This window comes from Panthera tigris, chromosome E1 (genome assembly GCF_018350195.1).
Source record: "Panthera tigris isolate Pti1 chromosome E1, P.tigris_Pti1_mat1.1, whole genome shotgun sequence".
NCBI classification, from domain to species: Eukaryota; Metazoa; Chordata; class Mammalia; order Carnivora; family Felidae; genus Panthera; species Panthera tigris.
Window position 1 is genome coordinate 15987607 of NC_056673.1, and position 25815 is coordinate 16013421.

General features: G+C 52.2%; 1 protein-coding gene across 3 annotated transcripts in view; it reads right to left on the reverse strand.

Annotated features, from left to right (window-relative positions):
* ABR (ABR activator of RhoGEF and GTPase) overlaps nt 1–25815 on the reverse strand; it is a 182531-nt gene that overhangs the window by 54313 nt on the left and 102403 nt on the right. For all 3 annotated transcript variants that reach the window (XM_042967607.1, XM_042967608.1, XM_007076094.3), the window contains 4 exons: nt 18036–18134; nt 10906–11091; nt 6234–6341; nt 3156–3216 (listed from right to left, as the gene is read on the reverse strand). In XM_042967607.1, the coding sequence (XP_042823541.1) occupies nt 3156–3216; nt 6234–6341; nt 10906–11091; nt 18036–18134 (454 nt within the window). The remainder of the gene's footprint in view (nt 1–3155; nt 3217–6233; nt 6342–10905; nt 11092–18035; nt 18135–25815) is intronic.

A 25815-nucleotide genomic window follows, 5' to 3' on the forward strand; every position in this document is an offset into this window, starting at 1 on the left:
GTCCCGGCAGGAAGCGGCTGACTAAGCTCAGAGGTCTGCGCAAATGGTGGGTTGGGTTTCAGAGGGGCTATTAATACGTCTGAGGTCACCTCGAGGTTACCTGATTGGGGCTGTGGAATGAGTGCCTGGGTTGGGGGAGAGGGGAGGAATGGTGGGGACAGGGGAGTGCAGGAAGAGGGCCCTGGGGCCACAGTCAGATATGGAGGGAAAAAGAGGGGGAAGAACAACCCCGATGTTCTGCTCATCGTGTACCCCACGGGCCGTGTACCCCATGGCCCCTGTACACCAGTCTCCCCTAACAATGCAGGGTAAAGAGCCCACCCTTCCCCCCTTACCTGTTCCATGGCCCTTCCTGCCCCTGCTTCCCCTACTCTCCCTTCTCCTCACCATGCCATTCCAGTTCCTGGGATAGACACCATTCACCAAGTTACAATGCCTGTCTCCCCACCTCTTCCAGGAAGGCTTCCCTGATGAGGATTTTTGCAAACGACACTCACAGTGCCTAAAAGTCAGACCACTGACATAAGCAAGCTGGCCTCTCTGTAGTCTGCTGGGCACTTAATCTGCATCCAGTGGCACTCTCTTATACGTGCTATTTCCTTTGATTAGAAAGACAAGCAATTAATTATCACTAGCCCCATTTTACAGATGAGGAAACTTCTCTAAGGCGCGGAGAAGTTACATAACTTGCTTATAATAACAAAGCTGCAAATGGTAGCTGGGTTTTGAATGTAGGTCTACCCATGCTCCTGGCTTTGAGCTATCATCTTCGGTACAGGAGGGCAGTGTCTGAGAAAGCTCAGTGACCCTCGGGAGAATTCTTGGCAAGATTCACCAGGAAGGAGTAGGTAAGCTGGCCTCTTTTTTGTTACCAAGATGAGCCCCCTCCTTGGGGGCCTGGATCACACACAACTTCCTTTTGCATCCCCCACAGCAACTGGCACAGAGACGTGCAGCAAATAAACCAGTAAGCCAGAGTGAGCCCCAAGTGCAGAATCTCCCCCCGGGAACTTCCAGAACCAGTGTCTCTTGGAGGGGCTGAGAAGATTCTAAACAGTGTGGTTGGTAAAAGCTCATTCTCTCCTCCCTCCCCACTTTGAAGCTGACTTCAAAGACAGCATTGCAGTCACAAAAAAAAAAAACCCTGAACTCCAGTCCCAGGTCTGTTTCACTAAGACTCAACTCCCTTTTGGGGAGGGAAGAGGAAGCAAAGGGCTGACCGGTTTCCTTTTTAAGGAGGCAGAGTGGAGACCTGACCCACTCCTAGGCCAAACCAAAAAGAGCACTTCTCCTCTGATCTTCAAACAAGGCAATTTCAAGTCCATCCCTCCTCTTGACCCCAGCCTGTTGGAATCTGAGCCAACGGGTGGGGGGCCCAGGACAGCTCCTGCCCGGTGACTGGGGTTCCCACAGCCGTCCTCCTGGGGCAGCTGGAGAGGGGCTACCTCAGGGGTTCCTCCATCAAGAACGAGCCTCGACACAGCATGGCCTGAGAAGGAGAGCAGACAACAGCCCCTCCAGCACAGTGGCCTCTGAGAAAGAGCCCAGGAAACCTCATCATTTCTCCTTCAGCAAACAGCCACCCTCCTCCGTTCAGCCTTCCACAAGGAGCTCCAGGTTACCACGGAGATGTGAAGGCAAAGTGACTGAGAGGATGCAGAGACAAAACGCCTCAGGGAAGGAGGTCCTAAAACCAGCCGCCTGCCGCTCCAACACACAGGGGCCCAGGGCAGCTGGCGTGGAGGTCACACCTGACCCTCCCTCTGCACCCCGTCCCTGCCAAAGGCAGCTCGGGTCATCCCTAAGGCACTTCTTGCCTCAGAGAGCAGTGGCCGCTGCTTCCGGACACCCCCTTTCCTGGGCCTGCTCCTACCTGCTCTGAGCAAGAGCCTGGCTGACAGCACGCGCCTGTCCCAGGACCTCCTTGCTGAGGGAGCTGCAAAGAGGATGCTCTGGGTCCCTTCCATTGACCAGTGGGTGTGTGACCTTCACAAGGCGGCAGCCTGCCACGCCCCCCTCTCCTACTGGCTTGCACCAAGTGCCGAGACCTCAGCTTGCGGGTCTCCAGAGGCTAGAAACACCCCCCCATCCCGGGAGCAACCCAATTCCTTCCTGCTCTCCCAACTGCATCCGCGTTCTCCCACTGCCGCTGTTCTGAGGAGAGAATGTCGCGAAGGCAGCATGTGCGCTCTGAGCACACAATACCCTGGCGGCTCAACCGCCTCTCCTCTCTCCGGAAACAAAGAAACTCCCAACCTGTCCCTCCAGCGGGGTCCCCCTGGCCGGAGGCACTGCTGTCCAGACCACGTGCCACTCTTTGACGGTCTCCTGCCGGGCCCCTTTAGCCCCAGGGTTGCCACACCTGCAGGCACAGCCTGGTCACTTTCTCTTCTTAAACAGCATCTCCAGGAAGTTGCCCACAGCCTCTCAAGCTAAGCCCCCAATTCCCCACCAATCCTCGGGACGGGGGTACCTGGATGCTTCTAGCCTGGTCGTTCCATTTCCGAGCCACCCTGCCCCGCGTGGCCCCAGACTTCAAGTCCAAGCTGGAAGCTGGCCAGAACGGGGGTAAACACAGATCTAGCCATTTGCACCCACCCCCTTCCCTGCTGCCCCCAAACCTTGCCAGCCACACATAAGCCCACTCTGGCCAGCCCCCAGAGGTGGGAAGCTACACCGCCTCCCGTGAGAGGGGGCCTAGGTTACCATAGGTGCAGTTACAGCAGAAGCGAATGATGAGGAGAATTTCCATGGCAGCCTCCGTCCCAGCGGCAGGAGCTTGCGGCCATCGCTCGGTGGCTCCCATCAGCAGCCTGGCCACTCAGCCACCTTGCCGGCTGCTGCTGCACAGCCTGAATCAAGCAGCCGCTTCAGAGTGCTCCTCTAGCAAGGGGGAGGGGCGGGGAGGGAGGCGCGCGCGTGGAGAGGCAGGAGGGGGAAGGGGGAGGAGGAGGGGAGCGAGCTGCCTGCTGGCATCCTAAGGAGGAGCACGTTTGTAGCTGGCCGGCTGCCTAGGGACAGAGGCTGGATTCTTCCCATTTGTGCACCACACACACTCACACACTCGCACGCACATGCTCACACAAGCAGGGCACCGTAGTCCACAAAGGCAGACAAAGGAAGGTGACTGTTACCCAGCTCGTTCCCCAGAGTACCTTCCATAGTGACTGATGTGTGGCTGTCCTTGGAGTCCTTGGGACCTTTCACTTTGAGTTCCTGCCAAACAGAGGGGAGGAATCACTACATGGCCTCCCCATCCCCCACTGGAGGCATAGCAAGTAGGGCTCTGAAACCCAGGGTGTGAAGAGGAGGGCAAAGACCAAAGCATGGGTCCCCCCACTGCCTGCCTCACTGACTCCCGACTCCCTGTGCCACAACCATGATCTCCTGGAGGCTGTGGAGTCCCAAGACTGGGTGTAGGTGAGGAGGAGGGGTTCTGGGTACCAGAGAGGTCTGTGACAATAGTGCTCCTCAGACACACCCCCTAAAGCCCCTCCCTGGTGACTCGGAGGGCATTCCAATGAATGGGTGGTGACAAGAACAGGACCTCCCCCTGCCCCCCACCGCCACCCCCACCCCTGGTCAGGGTTCCCTCCACAGCAGCCACACACAGGGTTGTACACATCAGCCCGGGGTACGTGGGATTTGAGAGGACAAGCAAAAGGAGTACCAGCACCTTGGGGCACAAGCAGACCTGGAGACAAGGAGGGATGGAGATAAGGGGATAAGGTCTTGCACAGGGGGAGGCAGGGAGGCAGCACCCCTGGGGCAGAGACCCAGCTCCACAGGGTGGTCTGACCTATATCCTACCCAGATTGAGAGGGACTCAACCCAGCCCACAACCACACCTGCCACTCCCCACCCACCGGTGCCTGTGCTGGCAGCAGAGAGAAAACTGCAAGCGAGGAAGGAAGAGCCAACACCCCTCCTGGACCCCAGGCAAAGTGATCCAGAAGTGAGGGCTGGAAACAGACTCCAGGGATGGCTTATCCATTCCGTCCTCTTTTATCTGCCTTTACAGAGAGAGCTTCCTGCTCTAGCCCTTTGGCAACAGACCAGTATGGCCTGTAATTGGAGCTGTAATGCAACCCCCACTTGCGGGGCTGAGTGCACGGAGGGGGCCTCCGAGTGGGGTGTCAGCAGAGAGGCCAGGGCGAGGTGAGGCCAAGGTCAGAAACTCAGGTGATGTTGTCTGCTCTGCCTGGAAGTGGGGAAATGTCCAGGCAGCGACGGGAGCTCCCCATTTCCTACTCCTGCCTCAGGCTGTTTCTAGACAGAGAAAACCCTTGGGGACTGAGCATGGGGGTGGGGAGAAGGGGGTTACTCAGCTCCTCAAGACTGTGTCTCTGGCTGGTGACTGGATTCCCAGCTTCAGGAAATTTTTCTCTATGCTCCTCTCCAGTGTGGCCTGGAGGTATGAAATCGCTCCTGCTGCAGAGAAGGGCCTGACTGCAGTGATTAAGTGGAAGCGCCAGTAGGAAGCTAGGAAGCGACGGCATCAGTGCATGAATCAGGGTGAGAAGCCACCTGGCAGCAGGCCAAGGGGCTGGCTCCGCCTTTGGGGCCAGCAGCCTTCGCCAGGGACTAGGGGAGGGATGCAGGGGCCGGCGCCGACCAAAGAGAATGGGCAGTCAGCCCAAGCTAAGGGGAGACTCACCACTCTCTGGACTGTACATGACCCCGGGCAGCCTTGAACACAGATCAGAGGGCTCCAGTTTGTTCCCAGGGAGCGCTGGGAGTGATAAGGGGAAGCGCCATTTCTCCAGCCTTGTGACTCCATGTAGAGGGACTTCCCCACCCAACTCTGTCCTCCCAGGCAGAGGGTGACTCACCTGACGGCTGACTCTGGGAGAAGAAACTGAGCTTAGCTCCCTGCTTCCGTCCCCAGTAGATGTATTTGATGGTGGAGGGGAAGTATTAGCAAGCCCAATGTGGCCGCAGACCCAAGTCTACATTTTCCAATCTGGCTTTTACTAGTAATTAAGCTGACGTTTTCATCTCCATCTGCCCAACCCTTGTGCTGCCTCTCCGCTAGTTCCAAACTGGAGGAGAACCCATAACCCCAGGAGTCTCACAAACACTATCCTACGTCTCACCAACTTTTCTAGCACCAGCGCTGAGAGCGGAAAGCAAAGAGTCCAGAGAGGCCCGTAAGGCAGGATTTCCAAAACTGCAGAAGGAGCCCCCTGTCCCTGGAACCAGAGGTTTTCTTGTCCCAGGCTTGGAGCTGGTGCCGTGACTGCAAGGCCAGCAGCTTGGGGGTCTCACTGAGATCCTTCTGACCAAAGGGGTAAGCTGGGCTCTGCTCCCGGAGGATATGCGAGCTCCTCCCTGACACTTCCTGGAGGGAAGCGTCAATGGCAGACATTGCCACATCTTTGCCCTCCAGAGAATGGGAAGAAGGCTTAGCTGCAACAGGGGGACAGGTCTATTACCAGCTGGAAGGTGTATGGCTGTGTCTCCACATAAATGGGCCTGGCCCTCTCTCTGTTGTGGGATTGCAAGGATCTTAAAACACCACCTTGGGGCGCCTGGGTGGCTCAGTCGGCTAAACATCCAACTTTGGCTCAGGTCATGATCTCACCGTTTGGGGTGAGGTTAACATCTGTTAATTGTGGGAGCCTGAGTCTGGATCCTGCTTTGGATTCTGTGGCTCCCTCTCTCTCTGCCCTTCCCCACTCTGTCTCTCAAAAATAAATAAATAAACACTAAAAAAAAAAAAAAAAAACACACCACCTAGTTTAGACCTCTTCAAATCTTCCTGCTCATAAAATCACCTGGGAAGCTTGTTAAAAATATAGACTCCTGGGTCCCACCCAAACCCTCTGAATTGAAGCACCAGGGAAGGTGTCTGAAGATCTGCATTTTAAACAGTGCTCCTGGTGGTTCTTATCAAGCAAGTCTGGGTTGAGCTGAAACATCCAGATACCTCACTGGACAGAAGAGGAAATAAGGCCAAGAGAAGGGAAGTGACTTGCTCAAGGTCACTACCGTGTTGGGAAAATACTGCCTTTTTTCTTTTTTGCCTCCTCTGTTCTAATATAGAATAACCTAAACAGAATAACAAAATCAAACAAATCGTTATTCTTATATTAAGGGGGAAAATATCAAGTGTGAGAAAGCAAATGTCAGTCTAAGTGTTACCCTCAGGGGAACCATTTCCCTAACTGGCAACAGGCCAGAAGGCTGGAAGGCTCCAGGTTGTAGCGGGGGCTGTGCAGGGAGCTGCCCACCTCCGAGATCTTCTGGAATTGATTGTTGGACTGGCTGCACTTCTCAGCGGTCTCCAGAGCGACTTTATAGTTATCCACAAACGCTTTGTACACGCCAAGCTGGCTGGCCTGCAGGGAGAAGGGAGAAGAGAGAGAGAGGAGGGCAGGGGTGGGATGGGAGAGAGGATTAATGAATGGATGAAAGCCTAAGCAGGGCACCTGGAGCTCCATTAGCACTCAGAACTTCTGACTTAGCTCCAAAGGGCTATGTGGGAACAGAGAGGGAAAGGTAGGATGAACATACTACGGTACCCCTTTGAACTTGACTGTTTCTGTGGAAACCAGCTCAGCCAATAAGGTTAACAAGAGGGTACTGGGGGCTGGGGGGAGCAGGGCAGGGCCTTTGTTGGCATGCTAGAAACTCAACAGCATTTGGCTTTATTTAGCATCATCAAGGTCTCTCAGGGTTTGAAGCCCCTGAATGCCTCACACGTCTTTCATAGTCTGGAATTAGCTGGAGCAGGGAGGGCACGTGTAGCCTGTTCAGTACCCCACTCCCCATGCTGAGTATAAGGCACAGCACTTAAAGGTACAGTGCCTGAGCGCCTGGCTGGCTCAGTTGTGGAGCGTGCAACTCTTGATCTCGGGGTTGTGGGTTTGAGCCCCACGTTAGGTGTAGAGATTACTTAAAATCTTTAAAAAAAAATTTTTTTTTAATGTTTATTTTTGAGAGAGAGAGAGAGAGAGAGTGAGAGTGCATGAATGAGGAGGGGCAGAGAGAGAGGGAGACACAGAATCTGAATCAGGCTCCAGGCTCCGAGCTGTCAGCACAGAGTCCCATGCAGGGCTTGAACTCATGAACCATGAGATCATGACCTGAGCCGAAGTTGGACGCTTAACCGACTGAGCCACCCAGGCATCCCTCTGTGTTTTTCCTTTTAAGAATAGGGCTACTAGAAAATTTTAAATTACATATATGGCTCGCACTATATTTGTACTGGAAGCACTGCTCTAGAGAAACTTGCATATGTGCGTTCCCAAGGAAATGTGGGCAAGTGTATTCACTGCTTTGCTCTTCCTCCTGTGAAAAGACTGATAACAAATGGTCACAAAAAAGGGGAATCCACACACACAGTACAGTTCAAATGAATGAACTAGATCTCTGTGTAGTAACACTGACAAGTTCCAAAACAAATGTTGACTGAATTGCAAAATATATACATGTAAAAAGTACATGTAAGGCCATAAAAAGATACAGACCCATAATAAAAAACACAAACCACAGCCCAGAAGGCGACACACCAAATTCATTCCAGTAGCTGCTTCTAGGTTGAGCAGAAGGGCAAGGGAAAGAGAGAGAGAGAGACTTCATCTGTAAGGCTTTGTTTTCTTGATTAAAAAGCCTTTCTGTATATCTTCAGAGCTTAACATCTGTTAATTCTGGGAGATGAGTGCACAGTTGTTTGCTACATTATTCTCTAGAATATCTGCTTTAAAATCTTTTTCAATGAAGTAGCAAGGAGGTTCAGCTGCTACGGGGCTCCCTCGGGGGATCCTGCCAGGGTACTGGGGAAAGTGGGCTGCCCTTGAACCCCATTCTGCACCGCTCTGCTTTCTGCAGAATCCTTGTGCTCCTTAAGATTCCAAAGAGGTGGGGCAGGTGGAAGCTGGCAGGTAGGGGCCAGGAAAGCCAGAGGGGAAGATGAGCAGTGGGATGCTTGCAGAGAAGCCAAGGCCAGAGCTGCGCAGGTCTCAGCCCCAGACAAGCCATACTTTGCAAAAAAAAAGAAAAATCTTGGGAGAAGGGCAGGAAGGGAGGGAGCTCAGTTCCTTCTCCAAGGGGAGTATTGGCCCACTGGTGTCCCAAGCTACGGGGAAGGTTCTAGACAGCTGCTTCCTAAACCAAAGTAAAAATCATTGCTATTCTTCTTCCAGGTATGTGCTCTCCTTGTCCCCCTTTCCCACAAGAACGATAAAGGCTGGCTGCCCAGGTTGGAACCCTACCTTCCCATCCTACTGCCTCAGGGAGTAGCAGGACAGGAGTGAGAGCAGGAACTACGTGAGCAGAAGACCTGTGTGTAAGGGGTCACTGACCACCCCAGGCACTGCCATCTCCATGGCATATCCTTGTCTGTAGAACCCAAGGCCGGGCCCACCAGGGCCATTAACTGGGAAGTGGAGGTTGCTTGGAAACAGCAGCTTGGCACTGGGGTGATCTCATAAAACAAATAGCAGAGATGCTAATTCCCTTCTCTCAGTAATGGAGACCAGCTGAAAATAAACTGCCTCCAGATGCCTGGACTGCCCCAGCTCCACCCCGGCCCTCCCAAGCCTGCAGCTCCAGGGGCTTCAGATAGCAGTTCCTGATGTTGGAGGAGGGAAGGTGGGGAAGCAAATTCACAACCCAGGCCTGTGGGGCTGAGGCCAGAATGCGGGGACCCTCATGACAGCAGGGTCCAAGTGACAAAGATAAACTGGGACAGTCTTTCCACTATGCTCTGGCCTACACCCCCTACCCCAGCTCTGGTCAGCTCTCTTATGCCCTCCCAAGCTGATCAGCTCAGGCTCCTGGGACCAGGTCAGGAGCGGTGACTGGGTATTCACCATCCCTGACCTGGTGCAAGCACACTGGGGCTGCTGGAACCAGGAGCGTGGGGTTCCCTTGCATACTACCTTCTGGGGTGCCTCTTGCTAAGTATAACAACAATGACGACGATGACAGTGGTAATGGCAATAACAGTAATGTTATTGGCTAACTATGGAGTATTTACTAATGTATTATGTTCCAGGCCCCGTTCCAAGCACTTTTCAGGTAATAACTCATGTAGTCCTCACAACAATTCAATGGGGTAAATACTGTTATTATCCTCTTTTTTACAGATGAGGAAGCTGAGTCACAAAGAGGTTGTACACGAAGTCACAGGTTCAATCTGTGGCAGAGCCAGGATTCAAAGTCAGCTGTGCCTCTAGAAGCTATGTCCCTATAACACTGCTGGCCTCTCAGGACACAGACCTCAGGTCCTGTGATGTCTCCCTCAATGCTCTTCCAAGTTCTCCCTAGTCCCAGTGGTCAAGGTCATGGTGCACTCACTCATTCATTCATTCATTCATTCATGTATTGGGCACTGGGATGGTTCTGGGGTCTAATGATGAAGCAAACACAGTCTGTTCTCTCAGAGCTTATGGTTTTGGGGAGTCAGGCAGGTACAGTGTTCACTGAGGGGATAAGCATAGGGGCTTTGTTCGAAGGTCTGGGTAAAGCTTCTCGAAGGAGGCTGTTCTAAGCTGGGAACAGATGGGGAAGGACATTTCAGGCAGCTAGAGCTGCCAGAACAGAGAGGTCAAGAGTGTCTGCTGCATGAACTAAGAATAGAAAGTTCGGTGTCAGGGGGCACAAGGATGGGGGAGGCAGCAGCCAGAGGCCAGGGGGTGGACAGAGGCCAGCATGCAAAGGGTCTCAGGTTCCTCAGAGCCTGGTATTTACTTATCCAATGGGCAAGGGGGAGAGATTTAAGCAGGGGAGAAGCAAGGTCTGGTCAGGAGTTCAGATAACTCTCTCCTGCCAGTAGCTAAGGGTTGGGAGGCTGCTGGGGAGGCGGGCCCAGAAGCAGGAGTCACTAATGAGATGAGGGTGGGGACAAGCAGGCAGCTGTAAGCTTTAAAGTGGACTCCTTGGGATGCGGGGAGGGCTTCAGGACAGGGAAGGTGGTGGGGCAGAGGAGGTGCCAAGGACTAGTCCAAGGGAGGCATGGATGGATGGTGGCTGGGATGGTGGCAGCACCCATTGAGACAGAGGCAGGAAGAAAAGCAAAGAACTTCAGACACAGTAAGTTCAGTTCTGATCGTGCTGAGCATGAGGTCGCAGGAGTATCCAAGCAAGAGTTTTCCCCAGTGTAAGCAAAATACAGGTCTGTCCATTCAACCAGTCCCACCACTGCAGGGGAGGTAAAGGAAAGGCACTGCTCCTTACCCCTACCATTCACACCCAGAGAACAAAGACTCCTGACTGGCTGTCTCTTCCTGCACTCTGGGCAGGCAGAAGTTATAGGCAGAGAAAGACCAGGGAAGAGTGGGGTTGGGGGCTCTGTGGGTCTGACCTGGGGACCCTCCAGGGGACACAGCCAGAGACAGTGTCAGAGCCAGGGGAGGGTGTCACAGAAGGCTCAGGAACTGGAAGATCTCTGCAAGCCTTTCCCAACAGTATGTCTGCACAGTAATTCTACCTCCTCATACCTTTCCCTCCCTTGCAATCCCTCAGGAGAGCTGACCCGTGTCCCATCTGACTGTTCACTTCAGAGGCAGCACTGAGGTGTGGCAAATGCCCAAGGTGTCCCAAGTGAGCAGTCCCTGCCCGCCCATCTGGCACATGCTCCTCTATCAGCTGAGAACAGGGGACCTGAAGCCCAGCAAGTGAGCATTTGTTCCAGCCCTTGAACTCCCTTGGGGAGAGAGAAACCTATGCATATAGCCTCTCACATCCCTGGAAGCACTTAGGGCTTCACCATGGGAGACCAGGAGTTGAGGCACTAGGCCCAGGTCCCCATACAACAGAGGCCCAGGCTTTCCTCCAGGACTCAGAAATGACCCAGGCCTTCAAGGAGGCCAAAAAGGGCTAGGGATGACCGGTCCTCTCCCAACACCAGCAGCTCCACTGAGACACTGGATAAGGACTCTCCATCAACAGAAAACTCACCAGCTTCTGGAAGAGGTGGCCCATGGTGACCTGGCTGTCCCACTGCTGCACCTTGGGGCAGAGGTTGTCATAGAACTCCTTGTGGATCTCGTAGATGTCCTGGATCTTGTAGAAGATTGTCTCAATCTGTTGGATGGTGAGCACGGGCTGGGAGGTGGTAGCTGTGGCCTTCAGGGGTTTCATGGGCTGGAAGTGAGGAGGAAGGCAGAGAGGAGGTGAGAGGCACATAAACCGGAGGGTCAGAAGGCCCAGGGCACTGATGAGCCTTTCCTGCAGCTGGAGTGGTACCTAGACAAGGCCACTGAGGGCAGGGCACCTGAAGTGTGGTTTGTATCAAGTAGCTGCTGTCATAGGCTCCGACAAGCCATGCCCAACCGCGAGGGGACCTGGCAGCCAGGGCCTGGTCCAGCAGCCCTCCCAGGCCCCAGGCTTAATTACCACCAGGACATATTTCCCCCACGCCCTCATCCCCCAAGGGGCCCCTGCCCCTAGCCTGTATGGACTTTGGTTATTGGTTTAAAAGGACATGTCCTTCTTCCACAATGGCCTTGTGCTCTGAGTCATAAGCTCCCTTGTCACACTTCAGTGGAAGGGAGGGTTGACTGGGAACTCAACCCCTTAGCTACTTCCAAGAAACACAACATGATTCTAGGATTTTGGGGTAGTGTCTCACAGAGACCCAAGACCAACATCAGCTGCACTGACATTTCAAGTTCCCATCACTTAGTATATAGAGAGCGAGCAAGGTGGCACACATGCCCCTGTCCTACCTCCTATACCTGTGGCAGACATCTCTAGTCAATCACAATGCTCTTTCTAAATGAGCTTGGTTGTGGTCTCAGACTCTTTCGCAGTGCTGAGGTTGACATGTAAGATGAAACTTATCTGTAACCTCTGCTTGTCTGCACCAAAACTCTCCAGGGCCTACAGGTGGAGAAGATGAGGTGACAGACAATAACACAGGACCACTCCCTAACACTGGCTGGAAGCTGGAACTATCACCTTAATGCCCCAAAGTAGGACTTGTAGGAAAATGGGACTTGGGTGCATTTTCTTCAGGGTGATTGCCTGTGAGTAATGAGTAAATATTCCAGGAAAAAAAAAAAAGCTATTAAAATTTATAGTTGAGGGGCGCCTGGGTGGCTCAGTCGGTTAAGTGTCCGACTTCAGCTCAGGTCACGATCTCGCGGTCCGTGAGTTCGAGCCCCGCGTCGGGCTCTGGGCTGATGGCTCAGAGCCTGGAGCCTGTTTCCAATTCTGTGTCTCCCTCTCTCTCTGCCCCTCCCCTGTTCATGCTCTGTCTCTCTCTGTCCCAAAAATAAATAAACGTTAAAATAAAATAAAATAAAATAAAATTTATAGTTGAAACAAACAAACAAACAAAAACCCCCTGATACTGAAAGATAAAGAGCTCTTCCTAAGTTGGCCTTCCTCAGCCCTAAGCCTCCAAAAGATGCCTCGACTGCACTCCAGAGGCCCTCCAGGAGACAGGGTCTGGAAACCTGCCACATAGAGAAAGTATAGGAGAAGCAGACACATTCACCAGGAAGACAGAAGCCTGAGTCAGACATGGTTAATATTCTTCATCTAGCTGAAGGGCTCTGTGTGGAAAGAGGCCTTTGACTTACCCTGAGTCACTCTGGAGACCCAGGAACAACCAGAAGTTATGGGGACAGGTGTGGCCTCACTAGAGCTGTCCCCCATTGTCTTATAGGATTGGGTAGTGAGCTTTCCAACCAGAGAAGCATTCAAGCAGATAATGGGCGACTCAGTGCTGGACTGGATGGAACACCGACACTGAGGGAGACCGAAGTTATCACTGGCTCACTCTGAGAGATGACTATCAGCTCGAGCTCCCACAGCAGCCAAACTCCAGGCAAGCTTCCCGCGCTCCTCCCATCCGGCTCTCTGGTGGTGGCAGGGTCATGTCTATCCATAAGAGGAAGTCCCATCTACTCAAATACCCAGATGATGCTCTGAATGCCAGCTCCCTCATCTTCCCAGCTCTAAAAAAAAGTCCAGAAATGATAAAGGCAGGGAAAAGCAGAGCCTTCCTTCTGACACTTTTAGCTAACCCTAATGTCCAGGCTTTGCTAGGGAGGTAGGATGGGGTTTAACCTGGGGCAGGCCAGGGGGTGTGGACTTGAGTCTCCGCTCTGCCACTTAATAGCTGTGGGCACATCACTTAGCATCTGGGCCTCAGCAGCCTCATTTGTAAAACTGAGATAATATTACCTTCTTGAGAACACTGATGGGCAGATCAAAAGCCGTAATCTATATAAAATACCAAGTATGTGCCTGGCATACAGACGGCAGTCAATAGTGTTAGCTGCTACTATTATTATTACTCACCCCACAAATAATGTACCAAGTGCCTCATGTGAGGCCAGACCAGGGTATTCAGTGATTCACAACACACCCAATCCCTGAGCCCGTGGAGCCTCCCATCCAGTAGGGGAGACAGACACATAATTTACATAGAAGTGCAGTGAAAGAAATAAGAAGGGGACCTCCTGAGACAGGGTGGGGAAGGACAGCTTCTCCCAGAAAGGAACATTTACCCTGAAACGGAAGCATGGGGGTGCAGAGGACAGTATTCGAGGCAGGCTTCCTCAACGCTGGTCCCGAGGTAGGTACGGTCTTGGCGAGAGACAGGAGCCGGAAGAAGGCAGTGAGCCTGTGTGCCTGGGCAAGGGGGAGGAGCGGGGCTGGAGGACCGAGCAGAGGCCAGATGGGGCAGGGAAGACAGGCAGCTTGTAAGCCCTTGCAATGAGGATGAGGCAGGGGAGTGATGGGGGTCCAGTTTTCTTTACAGGAGATTTCTTTTTCTGACCCATGATCCTTGCTCTGGAGAACGTTATAATCTATTTGGGTAACATGGACCAACACAAATGAAACAATCTAGTGGGCAAAGCGAGATAGGATATCACCCATCTTGGGCTGTCAGTACCAACCAAGTGGTCCCAAGGTTGGTTGTGCCGGCACAGCTCCGAGGGCTTCACAGAGGAGGTGACAGGAACAGAACCTTGAGGTTTGGGAAGATCTGAGCAGGTGGAGGGTGGGTGGGGCATGGGTGAGCATGCCAGGGAGGGAAACAGAAGGAACCAGGGGCCAGGAGAAAGGGAATATTGTTCTCCCAACCCCAGGTGGGTGGCCCCGCTCGGCTTTAGGGCTTCCGGGATTCCCTGAAGGACACAGAGATGGTCCTCAAGATCACTGTCCTACTTAATCCTTTTTTCCTCTACCAGGAATCCAGTGGACAGACAAGTCACCACAGACTCCCAGAACCTTTACTCCTTGCTCCTGCCTGAGTGCAGTCCCCACTAGGGAGGGAATAGTCCTGGGAAGACAAAGGGTCAGGATTTCTCAGGAGCTGCTGGGGATGCACTCCTCCGCCACCTATGCAAAGATAAGATCTGACCACTCTGCTTCCTCCTGAACCTCCCACTCTGTCTACAAAAAAGGAAGAAATGGGTGCTCACCAGCAGGTCACATGGACAGGGGCTGCACTCCGGCCATCACAGGGTTCTCAGGACAGGGTTCTCAGGACAGGGTTGGGGACCTTTGGTCTCAGCTCTGATTTCACTCGGGGGAGAGGGGAGTGATGGGTGTGTGTGAGCCCCGGCTGGCCAGAAACCCTTGAAGGCAGTTCACTTTAATCTGGTGAAGCCCTGAATCCAGGCCTCGGGTCCAGATGGCTGCAAGGCCAAGGCAACCCCACACTGAACTTTGATCCAGCACTGTTCTTCTGCCCAAGTGTTAGCACTCCCAGAATCCCGCTGCAGGGAGCAAGGGTGGTCCCTGGCTCTCCATTTTATCAGAGGAGAAAAAGATTCTTGAGAGGATCACGGAGGGACCTCAGAGTCAAGCCTGGCGCTCGAGTTCCCATGAAGTGCTTCTCAGGAAGATGGGCCAGGTGGGTTCTGACTCATAGTGGGACTTCACACAGCGATCTGTCAGCTCTGTCCCCCAGCAACTTGGCTTTCGAAACAGGGGGAAGAAATCTGCCCAACTCCTCCACTTCCTATCCCAGAAGGCCTGGGTTTACTCCTCCTCCCGGAACCCAGAGAGGGAGGCATAGTTAACCTGTTTTACAGATAAAGAACCTGAGAACCCCAAAGTTAACTGCCTAAATGAGAGGCTGAGAGAGGAGGGCCAGAGGTGGGAAGAGCTTTAGGTGAGGGCCAGGGGGCAGCACCTGAGCTCACTTCACACATTCCTCACACATTCCCCATGGTGGGGAAGATGCAGAATTTCCTGCATTTGATTTGTCTCCCTTCCTCCACCCGCCCCCCCCCCCCCCTTCAGCCCAGGCTCCCAGACCTACTTTGCTTGTAATCTGAGCCAACCAGGAACCTGGAGGTTTCCAGATTACCAAACCCTACCCTAGCCAACCACCCAGGGGGCAGGGACAGAGGCTCCTGTGTAGGTCCTGGCTGCGTGTGTGTGTGTGTGTGTGTGTGTGTGTGTGTGTGCATTTGGTGTTGGGTACACACACCACACACACCCAGCCATCTGCATATCAGGAAGTGTGAAGCTGAGAACAATCGAACACAAACACAGTATGAGCAGAGCCAGGGGACGAGGGTCGAGAGTCTGGTGATGAGTAGGAGATCTGGGCGCGGACCATGGAGAGGACAGGTTTTCTTCTCCAGGCCCCTTGGTCAGGTCATCCCCTGCCCCCGCAAAGAGCAAAGGGCTTTAGCAACCAGGCAGCCACGAGGGGAGGGTTCTATAGCTCAAGGAGGGGGCAGGGAGGTTTGATTCCTTATCTCTGAGGCTTATTATCTGAGGCTGTGGCTGTGGAGGGTCCTGCCCCCTCTTCCTGGGGCCCTCCAGCACAGGCCAGCCCTCCTAGATAGTCTCTCCCCTCCCTCCTGCCACTGCTCAAGAAAGAACCAATCAGGGGCCTGGGATGAACAAACTCTGGGGGGTGGAGGGAAGGAGCAATGCGCCCTGGGTCACCTCTGGACTGGGGCTCCAGCCTCACAGGTTTTGCCTTTGAGGCATGAAGCTGTTAGAAAGGCAAAGCAGGGAGGGAATGTCTTGGCCCCTAAACCTGTTGCTATCTTTGCTGGGACAAACGGAAATTCACATGGGGCCCAATGACTGACAAGAATGCAAGTTGGCATCTACGAGTGGCTCGCCTCTGATGAGGATGGGCCTCCCCTTCCTTCGGGGAAAGGGTGTGTTGACAGAAACAAGCCCTAACCTGAGTCTCTCTCAGCCCCGGAGAAAATAACAGCAGCAGCTAACACTTAGGCTCTACGAGCTGCACATACACGCTCATCTCATCCCCACAACAACCCCATGAGCAGAGTGCCTAATAGTATCAGTGCAAGCATTTTGCAGATGGAGAAAATGGGCCACAAAGGCTCATCAATGTGCTGAAGGGCTAGAGTTAGAAAGCGGTCAAGCAGGGATTCTGGTGAGCAGTCTGGTTCCTTTGTCTGAACTCCTTTCAAACGGGCGTCCTTTTCGTAATGACAACTACGCCCCCTCATTTTGGTGTGGCAATTCAGTGTGTGAGAGGTATTTCACATGTGTCTGACTGGCCCTCTGCTTGTCTTCCTTCCTTCAGCTAATTGAGTGCCTAAGTGCCTGGCATTTATACTAGGTCCCCCCAAGGATCACCTGACCTTCTCAACCCCATGAAGGAGAGAGAGAGGGTAGTGGGATTATTCTCAGCTTCAGATGAGGAAAACGAGGCTCCAGGATATTATGCGTGGCTTGCCCAAAGCCAGTGGTTTTCAAAACCACAACACGTGTGAGAAATAACGTGGCCCAGGACACACATACATATACACATCCATACAACAAACCCAAAGTTTCACAAAACAGTACCTATTCTTACTACGTGTGATGCACGCTGACATTTTCCTTCTCTTTTAAAAAAACACACTGGTTCAACCTACTATGTTGACTTCACAAACGCACTAATGGGTTCAGATGCACAGTATGAAAAACAGTGCAATGAGTCTGTGATTAACAGCACAGTCAAGTCTTGCCCTAGTTCTGGCCTCAGACCACAGTCCTATCTGCCATACCGTCCACCACTTGAAAAACACTTGCTGTGCCTACCAATAAACTCCCGGGGAGAGCTGTCCCAAACTGAGCCCAGGGTGTCGCAAAGTACCTGCACATTTCGATAGTTATTCCTTGGGTAATAAATACCAAGTCCCACCCGAGACTCCGGGTGACGACATCTCACATCACAGCAAGTACAGAAATGTGCATCTTACGGTTCTTGTAAGAATGAGTTTCTACTCATCTACGTTTCTTATGCCCCCTGTGACTGATACCATCCTACGTCTCAGAAGGCAAAACACGCAGGGGAAAGAACTTGACCTGCCAAAGTTACTCTGCAAACTACCCAGCTGCATCTAATGAGCATTTTCTTCAAAGGCAAAAACATCTTACATCTGTGTACTACTTTTACCTAATATTAATAGTATTTTGGGGCGCCTTGGCGGCTCAGTCGGTTAAGCTGTCTGACTTCGGCTCAGGTTACAATCTCACTGTTCATGAGGTCGAGCCCCGTGTGGGGCTCTGTGCTGACAGCTCATAAATAAACATTAAAAATAAATAAATAAATAGTATTTCCCTCCCAGGCTGAGTCTCGCCATGCCTCCATCTTGGGAGGAAACTGAGGCACCTTCATAGAGGGCTGGGGTTGGTCTAATGCATCAGAGCTATGGTGATTCTCAAGAGACACAGACACCCTTCCACCTCACCTTTCCTGCCACAGGGCCTCGGGATGGGGTGAACGGCTCACGACTCCAGGGAGGAGGAAGGACTGGCACCAGGAACGACTAAGAGGGCTCAGTTTGATTGACTGGTAGAGACTACCCTGAGCAGTGTGGAGGCATAGGCTGGGACCCCACCCCCTGACCTGGACAGAGTGCTGTGATTGATTAGTAATGCCTGTGTGCTTTCCCAGATCAGGTAATGGAGAGCCAGGGCTGAAAGGCACAGGCCCTTTCTGGCAATGACCCCCGGCCACCCATTGCCAAGCTGTCAGCAGAGCAACACCAAAGACTCTGCCCACAGAGAAAGACTGATCCAGGTCTCCCTTCTTCTTCAACCCCCAAAGCAGTTTTTGAGCCTGACACTGAGGTCAGAGCACTCACCAGCAACAAGGCTTCCAGCTGGTTAATGTAGATCTCTTCGCTGGCCAGGAACCCCGAGAGAACCAGCTTCCTCATCTCCAGGCCTTTCCCTGCTTCCACCTGTATGAGAGCAAACCGAGAGCCAACAGGTCAGGAGAAAGGAGGCTAACATCCCAAGGGACCTGTTTTCTTGCCTTTTTCCTCCTCTTTAACACTTTTATAGAGAATAAAAGCCAAGTAGATTTACTACAGAAAATTTGGAAAATAGAGAATAAAAAAGGAAAAACAATCACCCATTTTCCTGCTGCTAACATCTTCCTTTCTCTCCCACATTTCCTTATCTGACATCCACCCATCCACCTATCCAGTCTTAGAGTAGTGAGCAAAAGAACAAAGGAGGTGGCCTCGTGTGTAAGGGGCAGTTTAATGGGGGAATACAGACAGGTGACAAGGGAAATCAGAGCCATGACTGAGGCAGCGCATGATCACATGGGAGGACCTAACAGGGGCCAGAGGAGGCTCCTGGAAGAGTATAAACTGAGAAGAGGGGTAGAGAGAATGAGACGGAAGTGGCCATGGGAGCCCCATGCTGTGGCCTTCTAGCTACACCTCTGACTATATCTTCCTGTCCCCAAGGGCTCAACCCCACAATAGAAGGTGCTGCACCCCCCAGCATTTCCTGACCACCTCATAGTGCAAGGCACATATCCTAACTAGCCTCCTCCCCACTCCAGAACTCCTCCTCCGTAGTGATCGTGCCCCATTTAGCCTTGAACATCCGTCTTGCTAATCTCTTACAAGGACTCTGTTCCACCCCTCCCTTTCTGCTGCGGGCTTTGGCTCTGCCACCCGGATTCTTCTAACTGACCTCTGCCTCTCTCTCCTCCCTTCACACCACACATCAGAGCCAGGTTAACCTTCATGAGAACACTGCCTTACCCCTGATGCTTGTCAAGGGCTTAATATCAATACTGTAAAACCTTGCTAGTTGCAACAACATGTATGGATCTAGAGAGTACAATGCAAAGTGAAATGTGTCAGAGAAAGAAATACCGCATGATTTCACTCATACGTGGGATTTAAGAAACAAATGAACAAAGAAAAAAACAAGACAAACAAAAAACCAAAATCTCAACCACAGAGAACTGGTGGTTGCCAGAGGGGAGGTGGGTGGAGAGATGGGTGAAATGGATGAAGGGGATCAAGAGTACCCTTTTTCTGAGAAGCACTGAGCAATGTATAGAATTGTTGAATCACTATAGTGTACACGTGAAACTAATGTAACACTGTATGTTAACCATACTGGAATTAAAAATAAATAAATAGGGACACCTGGGTGGCTCAGAAGGTTAAGCGTTTGACTTTAGCTCAGGCCATGATCTCGCAGTTTGTGAGTTTGAGCCCCACGTGGGGCTCTGTGCTGACAACTCAGAGCCTGGAGCCTGCTTTGGATTCTGTGTCTCCCCCTCTCTCTGCCCCTCCCCTGCTCATGCTCTGTCTCTCTCGATAATAAGTAAATGTTAAAATTTTTAAAAATAATAATAAATAACATTAAAAAATATCAACATCGCAAAATGCGATTATTTGGGGATTCAATTAGGTCATTTGTTCATTTATTTATTCGTCCAGCAAATATTTACTGAACACCCACCAGACTCTGAAGATCCAACGGGAAGCAAACATACAATAATCCCTGCTCTCATGTGGTTTATACTCTAGAGGAGAGAAAGACATTAAAACGAACAAACAAGTAAATATAAATCTATAACTATACACTGTGATATGGGGTCTGGCTTGTTCTTCACTTAAACACCTTCCCTGGCTCCTAGCGCCTCTCCTTACCCTGCGAACCTGCCCCACAGCTGTCAGATCTCTTTGTCTGCCCAACATGCCTGGAGTGTTCTGGCCTCTGAACTTTGGTTCCTGCTGCCCAGGATGCCTTCTTCCACTCTGGCTCTGCTCTTGTCCCAGTCCCAACTCTCTTTGGAGTCACAGCTGAAGTCTCTGGGCTGCAGCATCAGCTCTCACATCAGTGTCTGGGGGACCGACCCTCCCACCTGACGTGTGAGCTCTCGTTAATTGCCCAGTGACTCTGTAGGGCCTTGGAAACACTGTCATCACACTCTTCTTGCACATCCCTGAAGCCCAGCACCACAACGATACCCCTAACACGTGGGCATCCGACATTTATTAAAACTTTTAAGTTCCTTCTGCTTGCATTTAGCCCTCAAATACCTCACTGAGGTCAGTACTATATTTTTCCATTATTCAACCATCTGCATAGCAGGCAGGACTTGTAAGAGGAAAGGGACTAGCCCAGGGTCACACAGCCAGGGAGTGGCAGAGCTGGGATTCCCTCCCAGTCCTTGAGTACCAAATTCCAGGCTCCTCCACTGCTTTAATGATTTCCTCACTCTCCTTTTCTTTTTCAAGCATCAGATGCTTCCCTGGAATCTCAGACAGAACCCTCTCTGGGCATCAAATGCACACTCCTAGTACAGGCTGGGAGAGTATATGAAGCTACCAGAAATTTTGAAGTCTGGAGAAGAGTGGCCTTCTCCCAGTTGCACAACCTGTCCCCAGCATGTTCCCACAGCCTTCCCCAGATGAGGGCCTGAATCCTTGGCCTTCTGTCAGCAACCCAGTTATCAGATCTGGGCCAGAGGCTGCTGCCCCCAGAGTCTCTGACCCTGTGATAGAAAAACAATGTCCTGCCAAAGATGTCCACATCCCACCCCCCAAACCTATAAATACGTCATCTTATATGGAAAAAGGGATTTTGCAGGTATGATTAAGCTAAGGATTTTTAGGCGAGATGACGACACTGGATTATCCCAGTAATCACAAAGGTCTATGAGGGGGAGGCAAGAGAATCAGCGTCAGAAAAGGCAATGTGAGCAGAGAAGGGGAGCAGGAAGAGGGAAAGAAAATGTCTACAAGACTGGAGGATGCTACACTGTCAGGATGTGGCCACGAGCTAAGGAATACAGGGGGCCTCTCTAGAAGCTGGAAAAGGCATGGGAATGGATTCTCGCCCCTAGAAGCTTCCAGAAGGAATGCAGCCCTGCTGACCCTTTTAGACTTGTGTGTGAGAGAATACATTTGTGTTGGGCTAAACCACTAACGGTGTGGTAATTTGTTTCGGCAGCATTAGGAAACCAGCATGGACGTCAAGCTTTCGGGAAGGACAATAGTTATTTATTGATGGCTTCACAAGTACCAGGCACAGTTCTAAGAACATTCCAGGGATTAACTCACTACAATCCCACGATCTGGAAGGGGTTGTCATTACCCCCACACCCAAAGGCACCGGGTGGAAACTGCCAGCTGCTTGGAACTCTTGGCATTTCAGGCAGGCAGCACACCCTTCAAGGAGCAAGGTCTGAACCTAGAGCAAGGCCACGACCCCGGCCCCTCATGGTCAGATTGGGGGCAGCCTCCCTGCACATCGCACAAACCCTGCTGCTCCCCAAGCCTGACAAATGGGAGCTCGCCTTCCCTCCTGCTCCCTGCCAACCATAGATTCACCCGAGGGCCCTGCAAACATCTAAAGGAAGTCGCTCGGGGCACATTTGGAGCTTAACGGCAGAGCTGGTTGGACTAGGACCGGGTGAAGACCTGGTGACGGCAGCTGCTGCCATGTTTTCATCCGCCTTGGCGTGAGTACAGAACCCTGGGCCAGTCCCTGTGACAGCCCCTCTCAGCAAGACCCTCTTCTCAAGAGACTTCCGCCTCAGAGCCCAATCTTGAAAGAGCTCCCCCAAAAGTCAGTAGTCAGCCCCAAGAGTTGCATTCTGGGCCACACTGACCTGACGTTTTGGCTGCCATAGGGGTAAAGGTGGCCGAGAGCTGAAGGATGTGAAATTAGGTTGTGCACATGTTACCAACAAGAGGCCTGTTCTCAGTTACCACCAAAAACCTCTTCCTTTTTTTTTTTTTTTTTTTTTTCTGCTTTCCTCAGACCCCCGTGTTCCTGGCTTAGAATCATCTGGAAACTCACAATTGTTTCTTCGATCCTTGCGGGGCTAGTCTCGTCTCACAAATCACCAGGGCTGGACATTCATTCATTCTGCACTATGTGCCAGCCACTGGGAATACAAATTCAAAGGTGAGAGAGACGGTCTCTGCCCCCAAAGAGCCCTCCAGGGGTGGTGCCCACATGCCCAGAATCCCCAGGGCCAGTTCTCTGAAGAGCTCAGGGTCCCCACAGCATGGGCCATTCTGCTTGCCAGTTGTCCAGTACAGGGAAGCTGCCTTCTGAGTGACGATGTCTCCACTTCCTCCCCAAGCAGAGCTTCAGAAACGTAGCCACCGCGGGCTGGTTCATTCCCAGCAGTTTACACAGTTTGGGGGCTTGAGGCCCCCAAACGCAAGAGGTCAAGTCCCTCTGGTAAGGACAGTACCTACAAGGTAGGTTTAGCCAGCTCTGGCCCGGTCTTCTAAAGCGTTTAGAGGCTAAATAAAGGTTTGGGTCTGGGCCAAACCAAGATACCATCTGTCCAGGAACTTTGACCTCCTCCAAGAAAATAGTGAGGACTGAACAGGCAGAGCCACCTGCCATCCAGAGCCCTAGGCCAAATGGCTCTGCACACAGCAATATTCAGTTCATGGGCCACCTCACCTTCTGAGGAGCACCCAGCAGGATCTGCTCAGAGTAGATGCCACTGGGTCTAGAGGCTGTGCCCATGCCAAGCAGCAGCCTTAGGACAGCTGGCCCCTCTCTGAGCTGAGACAGCTGCAGGGATGCCCAGCCATTCTCTCTTCTTCCTAGAGCTAGGCACTGGGGAGGTCCCCTTCAGCCATTTCCTTAGCGGAATTTAGAGACGGGGGACAAAGCCCACTCCCCTGGAAGGTGGATCCCTGTATCCCAGGTTCTCCGCTGTCTGAGGCTTTAGGCAGGCCCAGCAGTGTTTCTGAAGGCCAGGTGTTCATAGCCCACCTTTGCACTTTGGTCATACATACCACCTGCACTCCTGTTTACTTAATATTATTCTTCACAACTGACTTCTTAAAAGTACAGCCTTATCTCAAGCATTATCTTTGAAATCCTAAGATGTCAAGTCATATTTCCCCTAAGATACATTAAAATATAAACCTAACCACTAACATGCAAAAAATACATCTAGGTGCCATCTAAAATCACATCTCAAATCATCCGAAGTGTAGCCCACACTTCGAGAAACACCCCAGCGGGGGGCACAGGCATGGCCATTGCTGCCTGTAGGGGCCCAAGAGACTGGGGCAGGTGAAATCAATGTGACTATCCATTAAAAACTGACTATCCATTAAAAACTGGCACGGAACAACACCTGATAGGTTAATCTGCATTACAAAAACATTTTTATTCCTGACAAATGAGTTCCTTTAAATAGCAGCTTTTAGATAGCAAGGCACTATCAGCCCTACGTACCTTTAAATAGAACCGTACGAAAGATTTTTGGAAAGCACACAACACTCTACGGCCAGGAGGTGATGCTGCTATCAGTATTAACATTATTATTAGTTTATAGGGAATTAACTCCTCAAAGGGAAGTCCGGGTTGAAAAACACAGCAAGCTCCAGCCCCAGCTCTGGAGGAAACCACTGCCCTAATCACCTCTGTCCCCCAGGAAGATGAAGCAGCTCGGAAATTACACTGAAAACACGATTGATTTATAGGACTGGCATTTGGACACATGCTCAGGAACACAACCACTCTTTAAGGGGAAGTACTCCTGGAGTAAAGTAATAGCAAAGAGCGAACTGCCTTGGATTCCCACCTGCTCCTGAGAAGGGTCTATCGTGCCAGAGTGCCAAGACCGTCCACAGCCCAGGCCAGGAGCACAGCCTCCAGAAACGCCCCTTGACCACACATGTGCACACACACACAGGCTCACACGCATGTGCACACACATGCACGAAGTCCAGCTCTGACCCCGACAGAAGTGGTGTCTCCTCCTCTGAATTTCGTACCCTTTTATTGGAACCCTGAGTACTTTCTCATTCTATCCCTATTATCTGTGTGCTTGCCCCCTTGCCCTGAACTGTGAACTCTTTGTGAGAAAGGATCATGCCATGTTAATCTTGTCTCCTCCCCAATGCCAGGCAGGATGCTTTGACTAGAACACAACCTGACAGCGTTTGCTGAATGACTCAAAGAGGTTTCTCCCCACCTCTCTGCAGCCACCCTGCCTGTCTTCTCCCTCTATAGCTGACCAACCCTGATAGAGAATGAGGGTATCCTAGAGGTGTTCAGGATGAGACAGGGGGCCTGGAATTCCCCAACACTCAGGAAAGCCCTCTTCCCCCCTTGCTGAGACAAGTCCAGGAAAACTGAGGCAGCAAAGAAGAGGGGAAGACCACATCTAGGTGCTCACAGGGATCTGGAAAGACCGGGCTTTTTAGGTGTGATGTGTGCCTGGGCCCCCTTAGCATCTGTGTGCAGCCTCCTGGGAACACCTCTGAGTAGAACAAGGCCAGGAACATGGTACACCCTTTGCAGGCCCCATGGAGCCTCGCTGTCTCCACAAAGTCACTGAGCACCAGTCATGTCTCCAGCTTTGTGCAGTGTTCAGCAGTGAATACAACATGGCCCTTGCCCTTGAGGAAAATAGGGTAGAATCAAGGAGGCAGATGCCTAGAGTGCTGAGCAGAATAAAATATGGTCTAAGACTGAGGTAAAAGCCAGAGCCTAGAGTGAGGGTGGATCCATAAGGCAGCGTATGAACAGGACCCCATCTGTGCTGGGGAGGGGTTCTCAGAGAAGGCCCATTAGGGACCCCCCCATATCTCCCAATCCACACACTACTTAGCTCCCGGCCGGTGCTCTTGGTTCATTACCAGACTTTTCCCCATCCTGTTCCTGGTGGGGAGGTTGCTCAGACCCTAAGTGCAAAGGCCTCTGCGGGCCTAGTGAGAGATGTGACTTAACCCCCAGTGCTCTGAGCTAGCACCAGATGAGGGAACCAGGGGTGGAATGCTAGCCGCTGCCTGCCTCCCATTACTGCTCCTCTCTGCTCTGCACCCAGGCCAACGGCTACGGCTCCACGCAGACGCCACGCATCAGCCATCTCCTGTGGGTCTGTAGTCTGTTTTTACCTCCATTAGCTCCTCCTTAGAACCACACTGTAGTGCGGGTGTGGCAGGGCTGTGATCCCCATCTTACAGGAGGGACAAAGAGGCCCAGAGAGGCTCAGGGGTAGCCTCCTGCCCACGGCAATGCTCCGTGCACCACACCCTCCGGGGTGCAGACAGGCCCGGCGGGGAGTGGGATATGGATGGTCGGTCACTCTGTTAGGCAGCCTGGCTTGCAGCCTGCAAACTCCCTGCCGTACGTTCCCACTGGCCCTCTCTCCCAGCCACAGAACACAGAGGAGGCGAGCAAAAGGCTGAGGTCAGGGCTCTTCGAAGTGGGCCTAGGTGAAAGAAAGGAAGAATGAACGGTGCAGTGTGGATGCCTCACCATGCCTCAGGCAGCACCGGTGTGGCTGCGAGGGGCACCCCTGGCCCTGGGGAGGAGGCGAAGAAAGGAAATGGGATTGATGCACAGCCCCCTCCTGCTCTACCTTCAAGGCAACTCCTACGACAGGACAGGCGCATTGCTGGGGAGAACATTCACAGCCCCAGAGTGAGTGGGCTGGGGCCCAACAGATGCTTCTTGACTACGCCCACCTTGGGAAAAGTGCCTACCCACCTGGCTCCTGCCTCAGAGCCAGCTGTTATCACCCCCTTTTCAGCTGATCCAATTCTTTCCCTTCAAGGAAGCTCAGTGACCTCTGGCTCTCCCTCTCTCCCAATGCTCTCTTGCTTGCCCTAGCCCAGA